At 43.9% G+C, this 23,688-nt stretch overlaps 1 protein-coding gene across 5 annotated transcripts in view; it reads right to left on the reverse strand.

Moving 5' to 3' along the window:
- The window catches only part of LOC137352160 (Golgi integral membrane protein 4-like), a 54,508-nt gene extending 31,736 nt beyond the window's left edge, over positions 1-22,772 (reverse strand). For all 5 annotated transcript variants that reach the window (XM_068017322.1, XM_068017321.1, XM_068017320.1 and 2 more), the window contains exons 1-3: positions 22,382-22,772; positions 5,628-5,702; positions 983-1,032 (exon numbers count right to left, since the gene is read on the reverse strand). In XM_068017322.1, the coding sequence (XP_067873423.1) occupies positions 983-1,032; positions 5,628-5,702; positions 22,382-22,568 (312 nt within the window). In that variant the 5' untranslated portion in view covers positions 22,569-22,772. The remainder of the gene's footprint in view (positions 1-982; positions 1,033-5,627; positions 5,703-22,381) is intronic.
- Between the last annotated feature and the right edge of the window lie 916 nt (positions 22,773-23,688).

A 23,688-nucleotide genomic window follows, 5' to 3' on the forward strand; every position in this document is an offset into this window, starting at 1 on the left:
AGCAGCCAAGTGTTTTTTTAAAAAATGCTACTGCTTTGAACTGATAGTTCAGACACTGCATGCAGCCTCTCAAAAATGCAATTTACTTCAGTGTCAAACAAAGCCCAGTCAGCGACCAGTTGGCCAAAACAGAGGGGAGATTGAAAAGTTCTGGACTGGTTGAAGATTCATCCAGTTCGAGGGGATGCAGCTGTTCCTTACACCACTTGGTCTGTTGTGCAGAGGCAATGTGCTCACAGCCACACCCCCAACATTCTGCCACAAGCCAAGAGGCCTCATATCCGGTCAATGAGAAACACTGATGGAATAAACAAGGCTCAACCAGCAGGAGCTGAAAGAGCCAAAATGGGCCCAACCGGCGATACCCCAGATTCTTACAGCAGTTTGGCTGGAACTCAATCACTGATTAAATACACATGCAGGTCCCTCCTTGCCCTTCCCATTATAAATTCCCTGGTGTTTTACATTGCATCATTAAGGAAGGAGTTGGGACTGAACAACAAACATCAGTCAGAGGACAATATAGTGAGTAACTCAAACTCTTGATGTATGAGAAAGAAAATTCAGCTCGCCAACACCAACACACACCAGGCTCACAAACTGATTAATAAAAAAAATCAACATTCTAATGTCTGAAATCAGAATGGGCGTATTTCAGGACCGTACAGGAGCAGTGCCCCATCCTGCATATCACACCTCAATGTCCTTCATTTTATTAACAGAACTCACCAATTATGCCAACAGGCTATTTATTGAGAGTCTGATGTCACAGTACATCGATGTCCCTTCATATCAGCAAGGGCACAATGCAGAACATCACTGAGGACAGAAAGAGTAGGAGAGATGAGGTAAATCAGGGTGTGGTAGCCAGGCTTGCATTTTAAAAGCCTTTAAATTGTAGGAGACTGAGGATAGTGAAGATTGCAGTTTTGAGGCAAGGAGCTCCACATTTCAAGAATTACAGAATAAAGTCATCACTGACCTTCTCTTTGTTCAAAGATTCCTGAGCTTCCAATTTATAGACTAGAAAATCTGCAGAGAGGGAAGAGAAAATGAGGATGAATTTACATTCAACCTGTAACAGGAAGATCCTTTTAATATTTCAAACATTATGCAAAGAGTGATCAATATTCTTACACCATCACTACACTGCAGAACTGTTGATGGGGCTGGGGTGGGGGGGGGGGAGGGGGGAGATGTAAATCGACAGTCACACAGGAAGCTGTCATTCTATACAAAATTGCTGGCCCTCAGACTGCACCTCACTACATTTCACTACAATCACATTACAACTTGCATTTATATGGCGCCTTTAAAATAGTAAAGTGACCCACGGCTCTTCATAGGAGCAATATCAAACTAAAGAGTTGACACCGAGCCAAAGAATGAAACATTAAGACAGGTTTCCAAATGCTTGGTCAAAGATAGATTTTGAGGAGTGACTTAAAGGAGGAGAGAGAAGTAGAGAGGCAGACAGGGATTTCAAGAGGCTAGGAGCCAACCAGTTACCAATGGTGGGGTATCTCTTTAAAATGGTACCACTGGTTTGGCAGATAGAGCCTATAATTAACTTGAGTGTAATTAGTGTTTAGAGAAGGTACACAGCTTGGTTGGTGGGCTGGGAGTGAAGTCACAAGGAAGTGACTGTATAGAACGAGCGTGTGAGGCAGACAAGAAAGAAGAAACATGGGCTTATGATTGGTTGTAGACTGTAGACTGGAGACAGTCCAACTGGCTATTAGATAAACTTTACAGCCCATTGGGCCCAACACATCTACGCACACATGCCCCTCCTCCCACCCTACTTCATCTAACCCCATCAACATATTCTTCTGTTCCTTTCTCCCACGTGTTTATCTAGCTTCCCCTTAAATGTATCTGTTATTCATCTTAATCACTCCCTGTGGTAAGGAGTTACATATTGTCACCAGTCTCCAGGTAAAAAAGCTCCTCCTGACATCCATATTGGATTAGTGACTATTCTATATTTATGGCCTCTAATTAGAAGTATTTACATTTCACTGCACTACCAGTTGTGAGGCAGGAACCTTACAAACACATTTCCCATTTGCCTTTCAGATGCCAATGGCCTTGCTGTGTATTCCCAGAACTTCCTGTTACAAAGAGCAAAGCTAACAGATTTGCAGACTAAAATACAAAGTGTCCGTTACACTCAGACCAGCAGCATCAACAGGATTTCCTTTTTAAATAAATAAGAAAATGTTTGTTTCTTTATTATACATTGCATTGCGTGCAAAATGGGACTGCCAGGAAGCATGGAGGAGGATTATTTAACCCATTAACTCGAACACAGAAAGCAACCAGGAGGAAACGTAAGATGTTAACAACTCCCCCCACAACCTCTGCCCTGCCCTGCAACCCCCACCCACCCCACAACTGTCCCATACCACCAACACAATGGAGTTTAAACTTTTATATTGTTATGAAGGTGCCTCTGCGTTTTGTCAAATATATTTTTTGAGGATTCATTTTTGAAAGACTGATGTTAAACTTCGGGGGTTTCACAGGGGGTCATGTAAAGGCCACTTGGCTTTGAAAAAGAGTCCCTGGCAATGTTTTTTTAAAAGGGGCACCAAGAGGTCTTTTGAGGAAATCGAGCCTTTCCAGGAAACCACCTGACTTCCAGCAACAACAAGCCTTTCTGGGAAACCACCCGACTTCCAGCTCAATAAATAACAGAGAACATCCAAGGAGAGAAGAGAATTCCCAAGGAAGAAGACCACAACCCAGCTCAGCTTTCCAGCACCTCTCTAAAAGAACCTGCGAAGTCCACTGTGTGAGCTCATCTTGTCTCCTGTCTTTGAAGAAAAGCCTGCTAAATTAATTCTCACGCCACCTGAAAAGAACTGTCCTAAGAGATTCCAGTGACCTGTCTACGTGTACTCGGAGGCCAGACTGTATGCCAGTTTTGGAATACAACTTATCTCATCTGCTGTTTCTTCAAGAATGAGCAAGTATTCAACCCAAGTATTTTTTTTGACTGTAACAGAGCTCGAAACAAAAATCTCTTATTTTTTCCGTTAACTGGTGTATGTGTGAGTGTGAGGGGACTAAGATAAAAGGGAACTTTAATATTTCAATCTGTGTGTTTATGCTTTACTTCATTACTGGTTAAGACTTGTTTTATAATAAACTGATAATTTTGTTGTTTATTAAAAAAACCTGGTTGGTGTATTTTATTCTGGGATAAAAATAGAGTCTATGAGTCACTGTTTCGGTAAGTGGGAAAAAATTTAAATATATGTTGTGACCTGTGGAGAAGTGGAACTAGAATACACCGTGCACTCCTCCCACCTCAGTTGTACTTTCCTCAAACACTAACACAGCCCGGGGATGCCAAGCATAGGAAAAGAAATAGCTTGCATCTATACAGAGACGTTCACAATCGCTGGACATCCCAAAGAAATATTTTTGAAGTGTAGTCAGTCAGGAAACGCTTCAGCTCATTTACACACAGTGAGGTCCCACAAACAGCAATGAGATTAATGATCAGATGATATGTTTTTCAGTGATGTTGACTGAAGGATAAATATTGGTCAGAACATCACAAGAACTCCATTACTGTTCTTCAAATACTGCCACGGAATCGTTTATGTCCACCCACAGAGCCTTGATTTCATGTCTCATCCAAAAGACGGCACCTCCGACATTGTAGCACTCCCTCAGTGAAACGTCCGGATTATGTGCTTGAGTGTCTGGAGTGGGGCTTAAATCCAGAACTTTTTGACTCTAAAGGCAAGAGTGCTGGACTGAGCCACAGCTGACACATACTGTCAGAGATTCCCATGCAAATACTGACACTGTCCCAGGGATTCCCTACAAATATTAATACATTCCCAAGAGCCCAGGTTCTGACAGACAGAGTCAGCTACTCAAAGGGAAATTATGAGGGAGGGGGACCAGGAAACAGAGGGCTGCATCTGATTGACAGGATGTGACAGGTGGTGTTCCCCAGGGGTCTGAACAGGACCTTCAGTTTCACACCATGTTTATCAATGTCTCAAATGAAGTGAGTTGTACATTCAAATTTGTAGATGACACTAGATTAGGAGTTCCAGTAAATTGTGTCGATGGGAGCAGGACATAGACAGATTAACTGAGTGGGAAAGATGGTCTCAGATGAACTTCAAGGGAGGGAAGTATTGGAGGAAACCATTCAGTAAAAAAATTGTTTAAAAAAATTTTTTTTTTTTTTTTAAGATCTCCTTGCAAGATGTGTTTCAGATTCCAAATTGTTCCTATTTCTGAAGCTGCTGCACCACGTCAGCCCTGCCAGTGAAGCCTGAAATAAAAAAAAGAGCCGAGCCAAACTAAAGTCAAAATACATCAAACCCAGGGCAGTTATGTGGCCTTTTTAAAAAATAAAGTCTTTTGACTCTCTCTCACTGCCGAATGTCACACACGATGAAATATGATCGCATTTACCGGCGTGGGCAGGTGTGATTTATTTAAATTCCAGGCCACCCTTTTTGCTGTGGTAACAGCATTTAATTTAAGTGCCCACCAGATGGTGTCACACTGCGGTGTGGCTTAATTCAATGGAACTCCAGCCTCTCTAATAATCTATAAACCTGCTAAATGTTTGTTACTATGCAGGAATACAGGCTCATTCTTGTCTGTTCCCTACAGTCAAACACACGCCACCCAGATGCAGACATAACAAATATCTCTGGTTCCATGTTACAATCCTATAATTTGACAGCTATTCTTACAATGTTGACGAAAGGACATTTGCGATGAAACCTAACTGCACCGCAGGAACCCCAGAAACTTCCTTCGAGCACAACCAGTCAACAGATACAATGGTGGACTGGCTTTTTCTCCAGCAAAGCTGCTCATAATACCCACTGTGCTGAAGGAACTAATTCCCAATGAGGCACAGTTACCAGGTACAGTCTCACATGGGGGTACAGGATTCAAGGGCCCTGCCTCTCGATGGGGGTACAGCCCACCGGGCCCTGCCTCTCGACGGGGGTATAGTTGTCTGGGCCTTGGCCCTTGGTGGGATACGCACCCCAGGCCCCGCCTTTCGATTGGGTACTGATCTAGAGCTGTTGACTTGCACCGAGTACGGTTCCCTGGGTACTGAGTTGCTCTAGGTATGGTTCTCTTTCCTCTTATGGGAGTGTGAGCAGGACATTCCACCATGTGCGCATCACATAAAGGTCAGTTCTGGCCCTGCCCCAAGCACTTGCAGCAGGAGTCATAGGATAACAACAGGAGAGGGAAGTTTGGCTGATTTTCTCTTACTGCTGGCCTTAAGATTAAACCCAATTTTGTCTTTGCTGCTGCCCCAGTTTAGGGTCAGCTAACTCAGCATAGACCAGGAGTGGAACCAGGCACCTTCCTGCTCTTTAGGGCTCAGTAGCGCAAGGGGTAAGAGAGCTACCTGGCATAATTAGGCCGCCCACATTATTCAAAAAAACTAAAAAGGTGAGGCTGTCAGTTTTTGACGTTATACAGGATGCATGTTAAATATGTAATTGCAGAATTAATAACCGAAAATACTGGAGGGAGGGGCTGTTAACAAGCGAGAAAGGCTACCCCGGGGAAAAGACATTATCTGGGGAGAAACAATAAACTTGACGGAGTGTGCAGTATCTAACCTTCTTTTGTCTTTTTGTGCTCCCCTCGTTCCTTCTGTAAGGAGCGCTCGAGCCTGGACCGATGCTCGTACACCACTGTAAAAAGAAACAGATGTTACAGATCATTCCACACAATCCTCAATTTCCTGTCGCTTCTGTGAACTCTGCATGCAGCAGTGGGATGTTTGTCACCTCTCCAACTGCAGCTGCTGCTGAGAACTTCATCCAGCACATCCTCTCATTTCAATTCAAGTTTCGGTTGCTCCTGTGGACTGCTTCAAATGAGGGGAGGAGGGAGAGGGTGTGAGAAAGTAAGAGAGAGAGGAGGGGAGGGGAGGGGACAGCGGGGAGGGGACAGAGTGTGTCTTTGGAGGTTGTGATATAGAGTCAGAAGTGGGAAAGGAAGGAGTGTGTGAAATGAATGGAGAAAGAGAAAGTTGAGAGAGCAGCATAGTCTATCTCGACAATATCACCTTAGCAGGGAGCAGAGTGGCTCCCACTTCACACTCAGCCCTGAGACAAGGCTCAGTCACTGGTTACACCACGAGGATGCAACCCACAATCCCTGCTTTGGAGGTTGAGCGATTTTCACTCTGCTGAGTGTTAATGCTGAAAGTTTCAGTGGAGTCTGGAAAACAGTTCGGCATCACCAGAAAATACCTGAACGGCGATGCACACATTTTACTGTGTGAATAGGCAGCTGAGAGCAGTGCACTGAGGGAATGAGCCACACATTTACTGTGGAGTTGTGCAGTGGGCTTCGCTGTTGGTGCAGGGAGGGAGAATAATTTACAGTGTTCTGAGAATATTAGTCAGAGTATTTTGAGAACAGGATGAAGCCACTACGGCCAACACATCACAGATCAACCCTACCTCCTCCCTCCTTTCCACACTCCTCCATCCTTCCCGTCAAGACTCTGTTGCCCCTATCCTAACTCATAAGTCCCGCTCACCCATTGTCCCTCTGCTTGTTGACCTACATTGGCTCCCAATCTGGCAACGTCTTAGACTTTAAAATTCGCATCCTTGTGTTCAAGTCCCTCTGTGGCCTTGCTCCTCCCTATCTCTGTAACCTCCTTCAGCCTTATACAGCTCCAAGATCTCTACACTGCTCCAATTCTGGCCTCTTAAAACCATAGAAAAGTTACAGCTCAGAAAGAGGCCCTTCAGCCCATCGCGTCTACTCCGGCTGAAAAACTAGCCACCCATTCTAATCCCACCTGCCAGCGCCTGGTCCATAGCCTTGCAGGTTACACCACTTCAGGCACAGGTCCAGGTACCTTGCACATCCCCGATTTTAACCATTCCGCCATAGGTGGCCGTGCCTCCGAAACTCTGGAATTCCCTCCCGAAACCTCTCCACCTCCCGCTCCTCAAAAGCTACCTCTTCGACCAAGTTTTTGGTCGCCTGGCCAAATATCTCCTTATGTGGCTCGGTGCCAAGTTTTATCTGATGATGTTCCTGTGGAGAACCTTGGGATGATTATACTCTGTTATATGAACACAAGTTGTTATTTAACCCGACATCCCACAGCATTCACGAAATGGTCCTGTGTACGATCTGTTTGGGGCTCACAATGCACTAAAAACATTAACACAAAGTTCCTTCCCTTGCCTGCTCGAGGCCAAGGGTGAGTGACCTGCTCACAGTTCTGTCAGCGCTGTAGATCCTGGATTGTTACTAACAGGGTGCAACCAGTTCATGAATAGGTGAAAGGCCTTCATAAAAAGTGTTCGGCCTCTCATTAAACAGTAGATTTATCGCTTGGCACCAATTACCTGGTCAATGAGGTGAACAGGTTTACTTGGTAAGTCAGACAGCAAAACCCAGCTGGTGGTGGACACAAGATGCTCAGCCTCTTCTCACTGTGGCCCCTCCCTGCTCCATTCGAGGTATCCCTGTGCTATGACCTTTAGATCGTTGTGCTCCTCCCCACCTCCAATTCTTGGCACGTGACAGCCCCTTCCCATCAATCAAAACTAGGATCAGGTTTGTTACATGTCTTATTCTCTTTTCTCCCTCCAGGTTTCCTGCTCGTTGAATCGGTTCTGACCTTAGATTCAACATTTCAACTAAAATTCCACAAATCATTGACCTCCCACCACAGTGACCGGACAGAACTGGCCCAGATGCAAGTTAACCGGTCCCCAATAGCCAGAGCACAAACACTGGCATCAGTTTGAAGAGATGTCACATTAAATACAGCCAACTCCTTGTGTTGAACCAGCACAGAGCCAGATAGAAAAGGGCTAAAAAGGCACCTGAGCAGCTCACCCTCGAGTTTCTCAATCTTGTCTCTTTTTGGATGTGTGTTAGAGCAGGAGGAAGTAAAACGGCTTACACTCGGTCATTCTCTTCCGTCCGTCAGCGAGGTGACATCTGGACGCAGATGTTGGACGACTGGACATTTCAATGGCCACAGGGAAAACCCCAAAAGGATGGAGAAAACGGGAACAGGACAGTTTCACCCAGTGCATCATGAATATGCTGGCCAGGTTAGACTCTGAGAATAGCTCTCCCTACAGGCCTCATCTGATCTATCCAACAGTAACAATACAGAATGTTAATTGTTTCATTGGGCGTTTAGTTAAAAGAAATTTCCACAAATCAGCATCAGCATAAATCTTAGTTTAATTTGAAAAGAACAGAAATCTATCCACAGTCAACAGCAGAGCTTGGGCAGGGTTTTTGCATTTTTGTGTCATAAGACCTGAATAGTGGAATTGTCAATAGATGACAGGAGGCAAAAATAGACTGGACAATCAAATTGCTCATTAAAGGAAAAGTAAGTTCTACTGACATTCATTTTGAAGTAAAACATTTCGGGCTCAGAGTTCAAAGCGAGGAGAGAAAAAGAGAGAGAGTGGGGTAAGTAAGCAAGCAAAGGAGTGGGAAAGCGAGCACATGGGAGGGAAATTAACAGAACGTACATATAAACATAGGTACATACAAATTAGGAGCAGGAGTAGACTATTCAGCCCCTCGAGCATGCTCTATTTGATAAGATCTTGGCTGATCTGATTGTCGCCTCAACTCTACTTTCCTGCCTACCCCCTATACCCTTTGACTCCCTTGTCAATCAAGAATCTATCTAACTCAGCCTTTGAAATATTCAATCACCCTATACAAACTATACTATGCAAACATACAAAACAAAGTCAGAAAGGCAGAGACAAGGAGGGCCACTTTCTGCAGTGAAACACATGACACACGAGAACTAGCTTTCTCCAACTTTGTTAAAGTTTAGTTTAGTTTTAGTTTAGAGATACAGCACTGAAACAGGTCCTTCGGCCCACCATTTATACTAATCCTACACTAATTCCATATTCCTACCATATCCCCACCTGTCCCCATATTTCCCTACCACCTACCTATACTAGGGGTAATTGTTAATGGCCAATTTACCCATCAACCTGCAAGTCTTTGGCATGTGGGAGGAAACCGGAGCACCCAGAGGAAACCCACGCAGACACAGGGAGAACTTGCAAACTCCACACAGGCAGTACCCAGAATTGAACCCGGGTCGCTGGAGCTGTGAGGCTGCGGTGCTAACCACTGCGCTGCCCTTACTTCAGTGAATGCCCAGGCTCATAACCAGAATGCATTCACTCGTGCCAGAGGTCAGGTTTGATGCAGGCATGTTTTAGAACAAGGGTTTCTGTCTGAAAAATGCAGGGAAAGGGGTCAAGGCCAAACTGCACCAAATTTGGAAAGAGGTAGCGAGGTCAGTCTGGAAGTAGATATAAAAATATCACGACCAATGGGAATCAAATAAAAGCCAGAAACACTGGAAATACACAGCAGATCCACCAACATCTGATAGCAAAGAGACATGTTGCATTCTTACTCAGAGTCCAGACACAAAGTGTACCTGCGATTTCTTAAATTAGTACATGGAGAGCTTAGATTTTAAAAGCGAGCAGACTGCAGGAGGAAGGGAAGGCTGAGGTAGATCAAAGAGTTCCATATAAGTCCTCTGTGACAGTGAGGAGGGAGAAAGAGATATTTGGAGCTTGGTAGAGAGAAAATGTTCAGAGGATTACTGAGCATTGTAACAGTTAAAAAGAGAGGTCGTGATGGAGTGAGGATCATTCTATCAGACTGTGGGGTTAAACTGGTATAGAACCAGAATCTGACAATGACTGATTCATGTCACAAATCATTTAATACAGCTCTGCGTTTGCAGCAGACCTGGTGTTTGAGCAGGTTCTGAAAAAGTGCAAAATTAAAAGCAGTCAAAGAACAAAGAACAGTACAGCACAGGAACAGGCCATTCGGCCCTCCAAGCCTGCGCCGATCTAGATGCCTGTCTAAACTAAAACCTTCTGCACTTCCAGGGTCCGTATCCCTCTATTCCCATCATATTCATGTATTTGTTAAGATGTCTCTTAAACGTCGCTATCGTACCTGCTTCCACCACCTCCCCCTGGCAGCAAGTTCCAGGCACGCCCTCTGTGTAAAGAACTTGCCTCGCACATCCCCTCTAAACTTTGCCCCTCACACCTTAAACCTATGTCCCCTAGTAACTGACTCTTCCACCCTGGGAAAAAGCTTCTGACTATCCACTCTGTCCATGCCACTCATAACTTTGTAAACCTCTATCATGTCGCCCCTCCACCTCCGTCATTCCAGTGAAAACAATCCGAGTTTATCCAACCTCTCCTCATAGCTAATGCACTCCAGACCAGGCAACATCCTGGTAAACCCCTTCTGTACCCTCTCCAAAGCCTCCACGTCCTTCTGGTAGTGTGGCGACCAGAATTGCACGCAATATTCTAAGTGTGGCCTAAGGTTCTGTACAGCTGCAGCATGACTTGCCAATTTTTATACTCTATGCCCCAACCGATGAAGGCAAGCATGCCATATGCCTTCTTGACCACCTTATCCACCTGCGTTGCCACTTTCAGTGACCTGTGGACCTGTACGTCCAGATCTCTCTGCCTGTCAATACTCCTAAGGGTTCTGCCATGTACTGTATACTTCCCACCTGTATTAGATCTTCCAAAATACATTACCTCACATTTGTCCAAATTAAACTCCATCTGCCATTTCTCCGCCCAAGTCTCCAAACGATCTATATCCTGCTGTATCCTCTGACAATCCTCATCACTATCCGCAACTCCACCAACCTTTGTGTCGTCCGCAAACTTACTAATCAGACCAGCTACATTTTCCTCCAAATCATTTATATATACTACAAACAGCAAAGGTCTCAGCACTGATCCCTGCGGAACACCACTAGTCACATCCCTCCATTCATAAAAGCACCCTTCCACTGCTACCCTCTGTCTTCTATGACCAAGCCAGTTCTGTATCCATCTTGCCAGCTCACCTCTGATCCCATGTGACTTCACCTTTTGTACCAGTCTGCCATGAGGGACCTTGTCAAAGGCTTTACTGAAGCCCATATAGACAACATCCACTGCCCTTCCTTCATCAATCATCTTCGTCACTTCCTCAAAAAACTCAATCAAGTTAGTGAGACATGAGTCGCTGAAGTCTGTGTTTTTTTTAAAGCAGAACCCAACCTCCCACCCTCTCAGTACTTGTGTGTCCCTTGATGTGGAGATTATAATTAACACTTCCAAATAATTTTCAATAAGAAGCAAAGCGGATTTCAGAACTGCAGTCTTGAGTCCACCTTCTGCCCCATCCTGTCCACATCTGGTACTGGCTAAGTCTTCAGTCCAGCGTAGTACCTGACAGATTTGTTTACAATGGCGGTGTTATCATTCCACTGTGCTCTGTTTAAGCCAAACTCTGACATAATGACAGAGTGGGAAGACCTCAGTATCGGAATTACCTGGCTCAAAAAGTGTACTGTAAGGAGCTGCTGCCTCTCCAATTCTCCTTCAATATACCCTGTGTGACACTGGCACAGAGCAGCCTCTCCAGGACTGGAGGAGGGCAGGCAAGGGGATTGACACAGAAACTGTGGACGGTGGCAGGAGGATATCAGCTATTGCGTGTGGTGTCAAACTTACTTCCTCCATCTGATTATCCAGATTCCCATTCTCAACCCACAAGTAATTTAACTTAAATAAACTTGTAGTTACATTTGCTGTGCCCTGGATCATATCTGTTATGAACTAGGATGACCAATTTCATGATCTTTAGCCCAACCCAAAACTGCCTTAAATCAGCTGCAATGCATCCGGAGAGTTTTATTAGACTGTCGCAGAGAGGCACTTTTCAAATGAACATGTAAATTTGTGCTGATTCCCCAGCGAAAGTGCCAGAGTTGCCCTGCAGGAACGCTGTTGTGCTGCTCCACTCTTCTCTAAACAGCAGCACCAACAGCTGAAAAACACGTTTGGAGACTGTTACAGAGCATCTGGCTCCTTGCTATTGCATAAAACACAGCACTTTTCCAATTGGTCTGCCAGCCTGGAACCCACTTCAAACCGAGTTCATTCCTTCCCATTCTTGGCAAGACAATCAGCCGCTCCAGAGGTTTTTCCAAGCTTTATGAATAAGGCAGAAACTAAGCATCAAATTGGGCTCATAGGGTCTGCTACTGTAAGGATTCAGCAGCACACCAATCCAGAACAAAAGCCACACTGGCAGGCACAATGACAGGACATGCTGACAGGCAGGACTGATATTCTCAATAATAAAAGAGGTAATGTGTCCATTCCATCACTGGCCATGTGGACCAATAAACTATGGGTCTTCATTTTCACAATATGTTTCTTGGTCCCCAGATCAGACCCATCATTCTGGGACAGAGTCAAAACTGCACACCTTTATCAGCTCTCAACTATTTCTCCAAGCAGTTGGGGTGTCGCCAGTCTGCCTACACCAGCAAGCCAAGGACCTTGCAGGCATCTCCCAATCCTACTCACCAATCTGTGCCTTCATGGTCAGGCATGTTGGTACAAGGCTGCTTGACCAGAGTCCAACATGACTCATCCATCAAACTGGTTCTAGAAGGGGGTAGAATAAATTAGGCCATTTAAATTCCATACAACACCCACTCCAAAACCCCACATCCAGAGCCATGAATGAGAGGAATTCCAATGGTCATGGAAGAGATATTATGCTGCACCGCTACAGTAGGCAAACTGAAACAGAACGAGTGGTAGTGCCTGAAGGCTGGGTGGAGAGGTGCACGGCCTGATATGGTACTGAATATACTAAAATTTCCAGGTTCAATCCTCCAATCATGCGCACATAGTTATTTCTGATGAGGTAGGAGGGGGTGGGGAGTATGCCTACAATTTAACTCCATACCCTGGGCTAGGAGGGGAAAATCGACCAGGGTTTCCACTCATGTTGATGATATTTACGGAACTGTACCTTTCAGCCTTATAAAGAACAGCTTTATGATTTGATTACGCACATCCCAATGAATAAACATCCCAACACAATGGAAAAGGTAGAATACTGGGAAAAGGAGCAGAAGCAAGCAGATCAAAGTGAGGAGGTAATTTGATAGAAACCCTATTTAGTATTTTTAAATTAGTGAAAGGAGTGGACCAGTCGATATTTATAGGTGCAGAGAGAGAGCGGGAAAGATGGGGAAGGGAGGGATAGTTATGGGTAGATCTACGAGTATATAAAAAGGAAGAGAGTAGCTAAAGTAAGTGTGGGGCCCTTAGAGGATGAGAATGGGGAATTAATCACAGGGAACAGGGAAATGCCAGATAATTTAAACCAATATTTTGCATCGGTCTTCAAGGTGGAGGACACTATAAACATCCCAACAATAATGGATGAGCAAGGTGCAAATGGAAGGGAGGAACTTGTAACAATCTCTAACATGAGGGAAAAGGTTCTGGACAAACTAATGGGACTAAAGACAGACAAGTCGCCAGGACCTGATGGTTTGCATCCAAGGGTTTTAAAAGAAGTGGCTGCAGAGATCGTGGAGGCATTGGTCATAATATACCAAAACTCACTGGATTCTGGTAGGGTACCAGCGGATTGGAAAACCGTAAATGTGACGCCCCTATTCAAGAAAGGAGGGAGACAGAAAGCAAGAAACTATAGACCAGTTAGCTTAACATCTGTCATTGGGAAAATGCTAGAGTCCATTATTAAGGAAGAAATAGCAGGAAATTAAAAAAAACAATGCAATCAAACAAAGTCAACATGGTTTTATGAAAGGGAAATCATGTTTGACAAATTTGTTAGAGTTCTTTGAGGATATAACAAGCAGAGTGGATAAAGGGGAATCAGTAGATGTTGTGAATTTGGATTTTCAGAAGGCGTTTGATAAGGTGCCACATAAAAGGTTATTGCACAAAATAAGAGCTCAGGGTATTGGGGTAATGTGTTGGCATGGATTGAGGATTGGCTAACACACAGAAGGCAGAGAGTCAGGATCAATGGGTCTTTTTCAGGTTGGAAAGCCGTAACTAGTGGGGTGCCACAAGGATCGATCCTAGGGCCTCAACTATTTACTATCGACATTAATGACTTAGAGGAAGGGACAGAGTGTAGAGTAACCAAATTTGCTGACGATACAAAAATAGGTGGGAAGGCATGTTGTGATGAGAACACAAAGAATCTGCAAAGGGATAGAGATAGGTTGCGCAAGTGGGCAAAAACTTGGCAGATGGTGTTCAATGTGGGAAAGTGTGAGGTAATCCACTTTGGTAGGAAGAATAAAACGGCAGATTATTATTTAGATGGAGAAAGACTACAAAATACTGCAGTGCAGAGGGATCTGGGTGTTCTTGTGCAGGAAACACAATATGTTAGCATGCAGGTGCAGCAAGTAATTAGAAAGGCAAATGGAATTTTGATCTTTATTACGAAGGGGTTAGAGTTTAAAAATAGGGAAGTCCTGTTACAACTGTACAGGGTATTAGTGAGGCCACACCTGGAGTACTGTGTACAGTTTTGGTCCCTGTATTTAAAGAAGGATATACTAGCATTGGAGGCAGTTCAGAAATGGTTCACTAGGCGGATTCCGGGACGAAGGGGTTGTCTTATCAAGAACGGCTAAACAGGTTAGGCCTTTATTCATCGGAGTTTAGAAGAATGATCTGGTGATCTGATTGAAATATATAAGATTTTAAGGGGGTTTGACAGGGTAGATGTTGAGATGTTGTTTCCACTGCAGGAGGAATCTCGAACTAGGGGACATAGTTACAGAATAAGGGGCCACACATTTAAAAGTGAGATGCGAAGGAATTTCTTCTCTCAGAGGGTGGTGAATCTCTGGAATTCATTACCTCAGTAGGTTGTGGAGGCTAGGTCACTAAATGTATTTAAGGAGGAGGTAGATAAGATTTTTAAAATCTCGGGGAGTTGAGGGTTATGCGGAACAGACCCGAAAGAGGAGTCGAGGCCTGGGACAGATCAGCCATGATCTTGGCTCGAGGGGCTGAATGGCCTACTCCTGCTCCTAATTTTTGTGTTCTTGTGTTGTACAGTCTGAGGGTAGCACTATCACCTCCGAGTCAGAATGGGAGAGTACTGTGGGTTCAAGTCCCACCCGAGAGACTTAAGCATGATATCTAGGCTTTCACGGTCAAAGGTGACATCTTTCGGATGAGATGTTAAACTGAGGCTGGTCTGCCCTCTCAGGTGGGTTTAAAAGTTCCCATGACACTATTTAGAACATAGAACATAGAACATTACAGCGCAGTACAGGCCCTTCGGCCCTCGATGTTGCACCGACCTGTGAAACCATCTGACCTACACTATTCCATTTTCATCCATATGTCTATCCAATGACCACTTAAATGCCCTTAAAGTTGGCGAGTCTACTACTGTTGCAGGCAGGGCGTTCCACGCCCCTACTACTCTGAGTAAAGAAACTACCTCTGACATCTGTCCTATATCTATCACCCCTCAACTTAAAGCTATGTCCCCTCGTGTTTGCCATCACCATCCGAGGAAAAAGACTCTCACTATCCACCCTATCTAACCCTCTGATTATCTTATATGTCTCTATTAAGTCACCTCTCCTCCTCCTTCTCTCTAACAAAAACAACCTCAAGTCCCTCAGCCTTTCCTCGTAAGACCTTCCCTCCATTCCAGGCAACATCCTAGTAAATCTCCTCTGCACCCTTTCCAAAGCTTCCACATCCTTCCTATAATGCGGTGACCAGAACTGCACGCAATACTCCAGGTGCGGCCGCACCAGAGTTTTGTACAGCTGCAGCATGACATCGTGGCTCCGAAACTCGATCCCCCTACTAATAAAAACTAACACACCATATGTCTTCTTAACAGCCCTATTAACCTGGGTGGCAACTTTCAGGGATTTATGTACCTGGACACCAAGATCTCTCTGCTCATCTACACTACCAAGAATCTTCCCATTAGCCCAGTACTCTGCATTCCTGTTACTCCTTCCAAAGTGAATCACCTCACACTTTTCCGCATTAAACTCCATTTGCCATCTCTCAGCCCAGCTCTGCAGCCTATCTATGTCCCTCTGTACTCTACAACACCCTTCGACACTATCCACAACTCCACCGACCTTCGTGTCATCCGCAAAGTTACTAACCCACCCTTCTACACCCTCATCCAGGTCATTTATAAAAATTACAAACAGCAGTGGCCCCAAAACAGATCCTTGCGGTACACCACTAGTAACTAAACTCCAGGATGAACATTTGCCATCAACCACCACCCTCTGTCTTCTTTCAGCTAGCCAATTTCTGATCCAAAGTACTAAATCACCTTCAACCCCATACTTCCGTATTTTCTGCAATAGCCTACCGTGGGGAACCTTATCAAACGCCTTGCTGAAATCCATATACACCACATCCACTGCTTTACCCTCATCCACCTGTTTGGTCACCTTCTCAAAAAACTCAATAAGGTTTGTGAGGCACGACCTACCCTTCACAAAACCGTGCTGACTATTGCTAATGAACTTATTCTTTTCAAGATGATTATAAATCCTATCTCTTATAACCTTTTCCAACATTTTACCCACAACCGAAGTAAGGCTCACAGGTCTATAATTACCAGGGCTGTCTCTACTCCCCTTCTTGAACAAGGGGACAACATTTGCTATCCTCCAGTCTTCCGGCACTATTCCTGTCGACAATGACGACATAAAGATCAAGGACAAAGGCTCTGCAATCTCCTCCCTGGCTTCCCAGAGAATCCTAGGATAAATCCCATCTGGCCCAGGGGACTTATCTATTTTCACACTTTCCAAAATTGCTAACACCTCCTCCTTGTGACCCTCAATCCCATCTAGCCTAGTAGTCTGTATCTCAGTATTCTCCTCGACAACATTTTCTTTCTCTACTGTAAATACTGACGAAAAATATTCATTTAACGCTTCCCCTATCTCCTCTGATTCCACACACAACTTCCCACTACTATCCTTGATTGGCCCTAATCTAACTCTAGTCATTCTTTTATTCCTGATATACCTATAGAAAGCCTTAGGGTTTTCCTTGATCCTATCCGCCAATGACTCCTCCTGTCCTCTCCTCGCTCTTCTTAGCTCTCCCTTTAGATCCTTCCTGGCTAGCTTGTAACTCTCAAGCGCCCTAACTGAGCCTTCACGTCTCATCCTAACATAAGCCTTCTTCTTCCTCTTGACAAGCGCTTCAACTTCTTTAGTAAACCACGGCTCCCTCAAAGAGCACAGGAGTTTACCCAGGTGTCCTATCCAATATTTATCCCTCAACGAACATGACAAACAGATCCTCTGGTTATTACCTCATTGCTGTTTGTGGGAGCTTGTTGTGCCATATTTCCTATATTCTACAGTAACTACATTTCAAGAGTGTTTTGTTGGTTGTAAACCACTTTTGTGATGTCCTGAGGTCATGAAGGGTGTTATATAAACACAAACATTTCTTGTGGAATTTGAAAAAGGAAACAGAGTCTGAAAGAGAAGAGGCAGGTCAATGATTCCAGTGTTGTGATGGAGGTTCCACACAAAATATTAACCAAACTTTTGCTTTCAGATGCCGATGGGAGTTGCTTGCAATTTCTTGGTTCAGTGCTGGAGAAAATGAAAAATTGTCTGAACTATCCCAATGGCCAATCATTGCATCACCAGAAGAGTAAAAGGCAACTTGATTGAAACAAAAAAGATCCTGAGGGGTCTTGACAGTGTGGATGTGGAAAGGATATTTCCCCTTGTGGGAGAATCTAGAACTAGAGTTCACTATTTAAAAATGAGGGGTCACTCGTTTAAAACAGAGATGAGGAGAAACTTTTTCTCTCTGAGGGTCGTGAATCTTTGGAACACTGTTCCTCAAAAGGCAGTGGAAGCAGAGTCTTTAAATTTTTTAAGGCAGAGGTAGATAGATTCTTGATAAGTAAGGGGGTGAAAGGTATGTGGAGTCGAGGTTACAATCTGCTCAGCCATGATCCTATTGAATGGAGCAGCAGGCTCGAGGGGCCGAGTGGCCTACTCCTGCTCCTAATTCGTATGTTCATAATAGACCCCACTGAGCTGAGCCAAACGACAATGGTGAATTGTGTACATTATATTAAAAAGTTAACATGATCCAGTTTCTTGCTGTTCTACTCTGCCTTTTTGAGCTTATAAATAACAATTCATAAGTTCAGTCCAATGTTTGTTATTTAAATCCATTTATTTTAACACTTGTTAAAGTATCAGACAAAGACTGCCAAATGAACGTGTTAAAATATTTGTCAATTTATCACCAAAGATAATTTGAAGGCTCTAGTTTCAAAATGAATCACTGATGCTACAAACATACTGTAGAATGTATCTGCTCATTATAAGTCAGCTTTACCACCATCATCACTGTGACCTCATCTTATTTGCTTTCTTGTGCTTCTGAAACCACATCTGATGCATTTCTGTGAATCCCACGAGGGAAGAGATGGTTCATTCAAGTTTGCAACTAGAAACTTCTCATTCTTGAGGGGAGGAACAATGCTCTAGCATAATTTCTCTTGACAGAATTTTCTTTCTTTTCCTTTTTTGCTTCACAAAATAATTATTCTTACCCATCATTAATATGGACATCTTTAAAATTAAAAGTGAATTAATGAGCTCACTGGCAAATGCTACATAGTTTCCTCTGAAAACAAATTAAACAAAGGCTCTGCTTTCTGTGGAGGGATGAGTGTCAAGGGTGAGATGGACCTAAACCATTAAATCAGATGCCAGGTTTGAGGAACAGATGGAGATAAATCAATTTATCATTCAGAATTGTCCATCTATATAGTTTAGGTTGAAACATTTGGTGCAGACTTGGTGTCAGCTGTGGCTTCGTGGGTAGCATTGAGTCAGAAGGTCGTGGGTTCAACCTAACACAGACTGGAGCACAAGATCTAGGCTGACACTCCAGTGCAGTACTAAGGGAGTGCCGCGTTGTTGGAGGTGCCGTCTTTCGATTGAGACTTTAAATCGAGGGCCCTTCCATGCACGCTCAGGTGGCTGTAAAGGATCCTATGGCACTATTCTTCTCGGTGTCCTGCTCAGTATTTATCCCTCAACCAACATCATTCGTACTGATGGTTACCTCATTGTTATTTGTGAGATATTGCTGTGCACAAATTGGCTGCCGCGTTTCCCTGCATTATAACAGTAACCAATTTCAGAAGCACATCATTAGCTGTAAAGAGCATTGGGGCGTTGAGATTGTGAAAGGCATTATATAAAAGTCCTTTCTTTTGTGCCAATTATTCAGACACTAGTACAACTTCCCAAGCACAAAAGCACAGGAGGCCAGCACCAGGGTACTCATGCAGCCCAGTTAGGTCAATTCACTTGAAAGTAAGACTCCTCTAAACAAGGCTGTCCAGAACTTCCACAAAATTCTTCTTTACCCTCAACAAACAATGTAGAGAGGGATGAATACAAGACAGTACTAATAATACTCAACTGCAGGACTCCTCAACAAGCTGTCCCTCAATCCTGGATAAACCCAATTTTACCCACTCACTATGAGGCACTGTGACCTCAACGTTCTCACCACAAGGACAACAACCAAGCACTCAAAAATCCTGCAAACTACAGAACAATGTATAATCACCATAGAGTCATAGAGTTGTACAGCATAGAAACAGGCCCACCCGCACCCCACCCAACCCCAACCATCACCCAGACTCTGAAAAAAGGTCACTCTTCAATCCCATACATACTGAACAGTGACCAGATCTCCAACATTTCACTGGACCCCATGGCGAAAGACTAAATCCACCATGAAAGGGCAGACATGCAATCTGTTCCTTACTTGTTTTTTTCAGTAGAAAGTTGATTATCTTTGTCTCACAATAGAACCATGTACAATATTCCAGCCTTCTGCCTGACTCTTTGACAGCCATATTTTCCATTAAAGATGCTTCACCTTACTCATCTGCACCTGCTGCCTCCCAGAATTTAGGTTTCCATGATGGGCTTGGTTAACTTGTCTTTTCCCAAGCAGTTGCTGATGAACCTGTTGTTTATTTCCAATGGTTGCAGGGTTTGTGTTTTTACACTAGCTATTTCCTTGGGTTCAGCGTCACCAGTCACTTCCGCATGTGGCCCTCATGCCCCTTTTAATCCAGTGTTCAACATTTTCTGTCTAATATCAAATTAAACAATACAATGATCCAAGGATCATAACTGAGAACCCTTACTCCACACACCAGCTACTGGAATATATCACATACCGCCTCACGAAACCTCCTCTCTTTATGGAAGACGGACTAAATAAATATTCCACCCCGACTAAACACAGGTTGCAAACCAATTTACATACATAAAAATGCATGAAATAACATTATGTAGTTGAACAGAGAATGTCCGTTTCCCTATATAAAAATGAAAAAACAAAGTGACTTCTCTCTAAACACGGTTCAAAAGCTAAACTGCTCAGGCTTTACAATACTGACAGGTTTTTGTTGCTGGTTGCAAAACCCACACATCTATAGAACAGAGAAATTGACGCCCATTTAAATCTGTGAGATGATGTCTCTGCCCAGCTAGCTGTAATTACAGTGGACTCTCGCCAACTCTCGCAGGTCCCTTTCTTCAAGGAACTCAAGAAAAGCTGTCGCAACCCTATAATGAAATCTAATGTTTTACATGGTGTCAGGGGGCTCCCAAGAGTCTGCCTGGTTATGTCCCCCCTCCCCTGCTATTGAAATAGAACAACACCTTAGACCACCAGGTATGGTAAGGAACCATCTCTCACAATGGAAGAAGTGGCAAATTACAACCCTCCACCTTATGACAGACCTTCCCTTTTGTTCTTCCTTCCAACCCAGCTTTCCCTGCCTCTGCACCTGCACAAAATCTATTACTTTTTACAGTTCTGACAACAGGTCATTGACCTGAAATGTAAACTCCATTTCTCTCCACATGATGACGTGTTTTATGTCGAAGTAAGCTGGCTCATTATTCAAAGTTGCCAAGCATTACATTTTATGATGCAAAAAACATTGTTTCCAGATTGTTTCATGCAGGGGTGAAAACAAACCTGTGGAAAATTTGTCCAAAACTTAGATTTTTACTCAAAACTCAATCTGCTATCTGGTTGAAACCAAGAATAGCATTTACTAAAAAGGGGGCAATACTGGCTTACATCTCCTCAATAGTGCATCACCTGTTTACATTGTTTGGTTTGAACTTTGAAGTCTCCTTCCCAGGAAGAGGGCTCTGCCTATGTCTGGCTTTACACACACACATACACAAATAGCTCCCGAGCTCCTCTCTTATTGCTTACCGAGCTAAACATTTTAAACCTGGACTCTCGAAGTCCAGTTTGACAGCGCACGGGAACTATATTCCTTGCAGGGTTAAACTGCAGTAGGGTGAGCCTGCCTTCTCGAAGAATCTCATACAGCTTCTCTCCAGGTCACGTTCAGTCCAGATTTAAACGTCCCAGTAACGCACTAAAGTTGCGTTAAACAGAACGAACGAGGTCTTAAGAAGAAGTTCAGATCCGCTTCTTACACGAATCGACAAAGGATCAACAAATATACTAATCAAAGTTAGCAGGTCCAACAAAGGACAAACATTGCCAGCATCAAGTGAGACTCTGCAGATCAGAAACATTCTGCTTTTCATAGACAGAACCCTCTTTCCTTACCCAAAACGAGTTCTGCCTTTTCATCGGGGCTTCCAACTAACAAGATTGTTGAACGGGCTACATCAGCAATTTCAAAATTCTGAATAATTCCACAAAAAGTTAAACATGCTTCAGTAGAAACTATCTGGCTACTGGTCTTTAATGCTGAAATGATGCAGGCCCTCCCTAAGGGCCGAATATAGCTGAGCACATCTCCAACTCTTCTGGTGACACCAGCCGGCGGTGGGGGCTGGAATTGAACAGTTTAAGTTGGCGAATCAAACATATTTTCTGACCCCCCAGCTCTATTTAATTTCCCCTCCTCCCCTCCCTTACTCAAAAGTGTTAAGTGAATCTAAATCTCGAGGGAGGAATGATCTGATTCAGCTCTTCGTCTTCGCGAATTAATATATATAGTTTCTCGGTCAATGGTTCCGCTCAGAGCACTACAGATTTTGCAACTGGGGGATAGACCTGTGGCTTTGAGTTGATGCGAAGTGAGTTTTTACAGGAACTTTTCGCAGTAAAAGGCAACAATTTCAAAAATGTAAACATACCAAATCAGCAGTATTTACAATGCTCCCCGGAAAAGAAGGGCAGTAAATGACCTATTGTGTAAAAACTAACTTTTCACCAAACAAATAACGAGAAGTGAATAAGGTTAGCTTTGTGAGGATGAAAACAAAGTTATGCTGGTCCAACATGTTACAATCACCGGATGCCTCTTACCCAGCCCTCCACCATGCGTTTCATTCTGCTGCGTCTGGGGTGTTTTAAACTCGTGTAGAAAGCAGCTTATCTATCCGACCCACCTTGTAACTGAGCTGAGACCGATTCCTGCTGTTGCTTGTATTTCTGGGCCAACATTTCGGCGCCTCTCACGTTCTCCTTCAGGAGGGTGTAGGTGTAGAACCCGAACCCAAAACAAAGTACAACTAGGACACAGAATCCCGTCTGCAGGAGTCCCTTCAGTTTCCTGGAACACATCCCATTCCCCATAGTGGAAGAATTCGCCCACCCCGATCACTCTAAGGAACCACCATTGGTCTGGTGGGCATAAGGAGACGGGAGGTCCCTGTCCCTCTCGGTCTTCCGACACTTCGCCTCCAGCTGGACTCTGGAATAACGATAAACAAACGTGCACCGCAAACTCGATGGAGCAATCCCCTGCGATTCAGCTCCGATATGCATTAACTTGATACATTTAGGAAGTAACGAAATTGACAGTGAAACTGACCAATAGACTACCCCGCCACTGCTGTCGTGCACACGCCGCAGCCAATCAGCTCAGGGGCTGGGGGCAGGATTTGTAAAGATAAACGGGGCCTATTCTCCCTTTTCTTTAATTCCGAGGATTTGTTATGTTAATGTTCACTGCTGGGGAAGCAGGGTTCGCACCGGGCGATTAAAATCACCATACATGGCTAGTTCCATCCTCCGTCTCCAACAACGTCCTGTTCACATTGAAACTTTGGACTCCAGTATAGTCAGCGCCCTCCAGCACTAGAAGACCACACATACATTCCTGACTCGTCTTAACCTTTGAATTGATACAAGAGGCTTCTTCATATTAATCTGCCCCCCAAACTGATCCTCAGGGTCAGAGGGCTGAATAATGAGGAAAGACTGGATAATCGTGGGCTTTTCAACCTTCAAAACTTAAGTCTGAGAGGAGTCCTTAAAGGAGTGGCAAACAGTGTTTAAACGCTAAATCCCAAGCTCCACACTAAATATTGACAGATGTTAAGATACCCAATTCTTGTATGTGTATATATATATATATACATACATAAGAATAGAGTTTGGCTTCTAGAAAATAGGAGCAGGAGTAAGCCATTCATTATGATCATGGCTGATCATGCAACTCAGTAACCTGTTCCCGCTTTCGCCCCATATCCTTTGATCCCTTTAAACCCAAGAGCTATATCTAACTCCTTGAAAATGTAAACTTAATCTCATGATTAAGTTTATTTTTCAATTTTTACTTATAGATAACATGTAGATTTGTACTGTGGCTAGAATTACTGCTGTCTATTCTCTGCTGAGTTGCAGGATGATTCGTGCCTGTTGACTTTTTGTCACCACATTGTGATTCAAGATAGCCTTGAGATAAGGAAAT

This window comes from Heterodontus francisci, chromosome 37 (genome assembly GCF_036365525.1).
Source record: "Heterodontus francisci isolate sHetFra1 chromosome 37, sHetFra1.hap1, whole genome shotgun sequence".
In the NCBI taxonomy this organism is placed as follows: Eukaryota; Metazoa; Chordata; class Chondrichthyes; order Heterodontiformes; family Heterodontidae; genus Heterodontus; species Heterodontus francisci.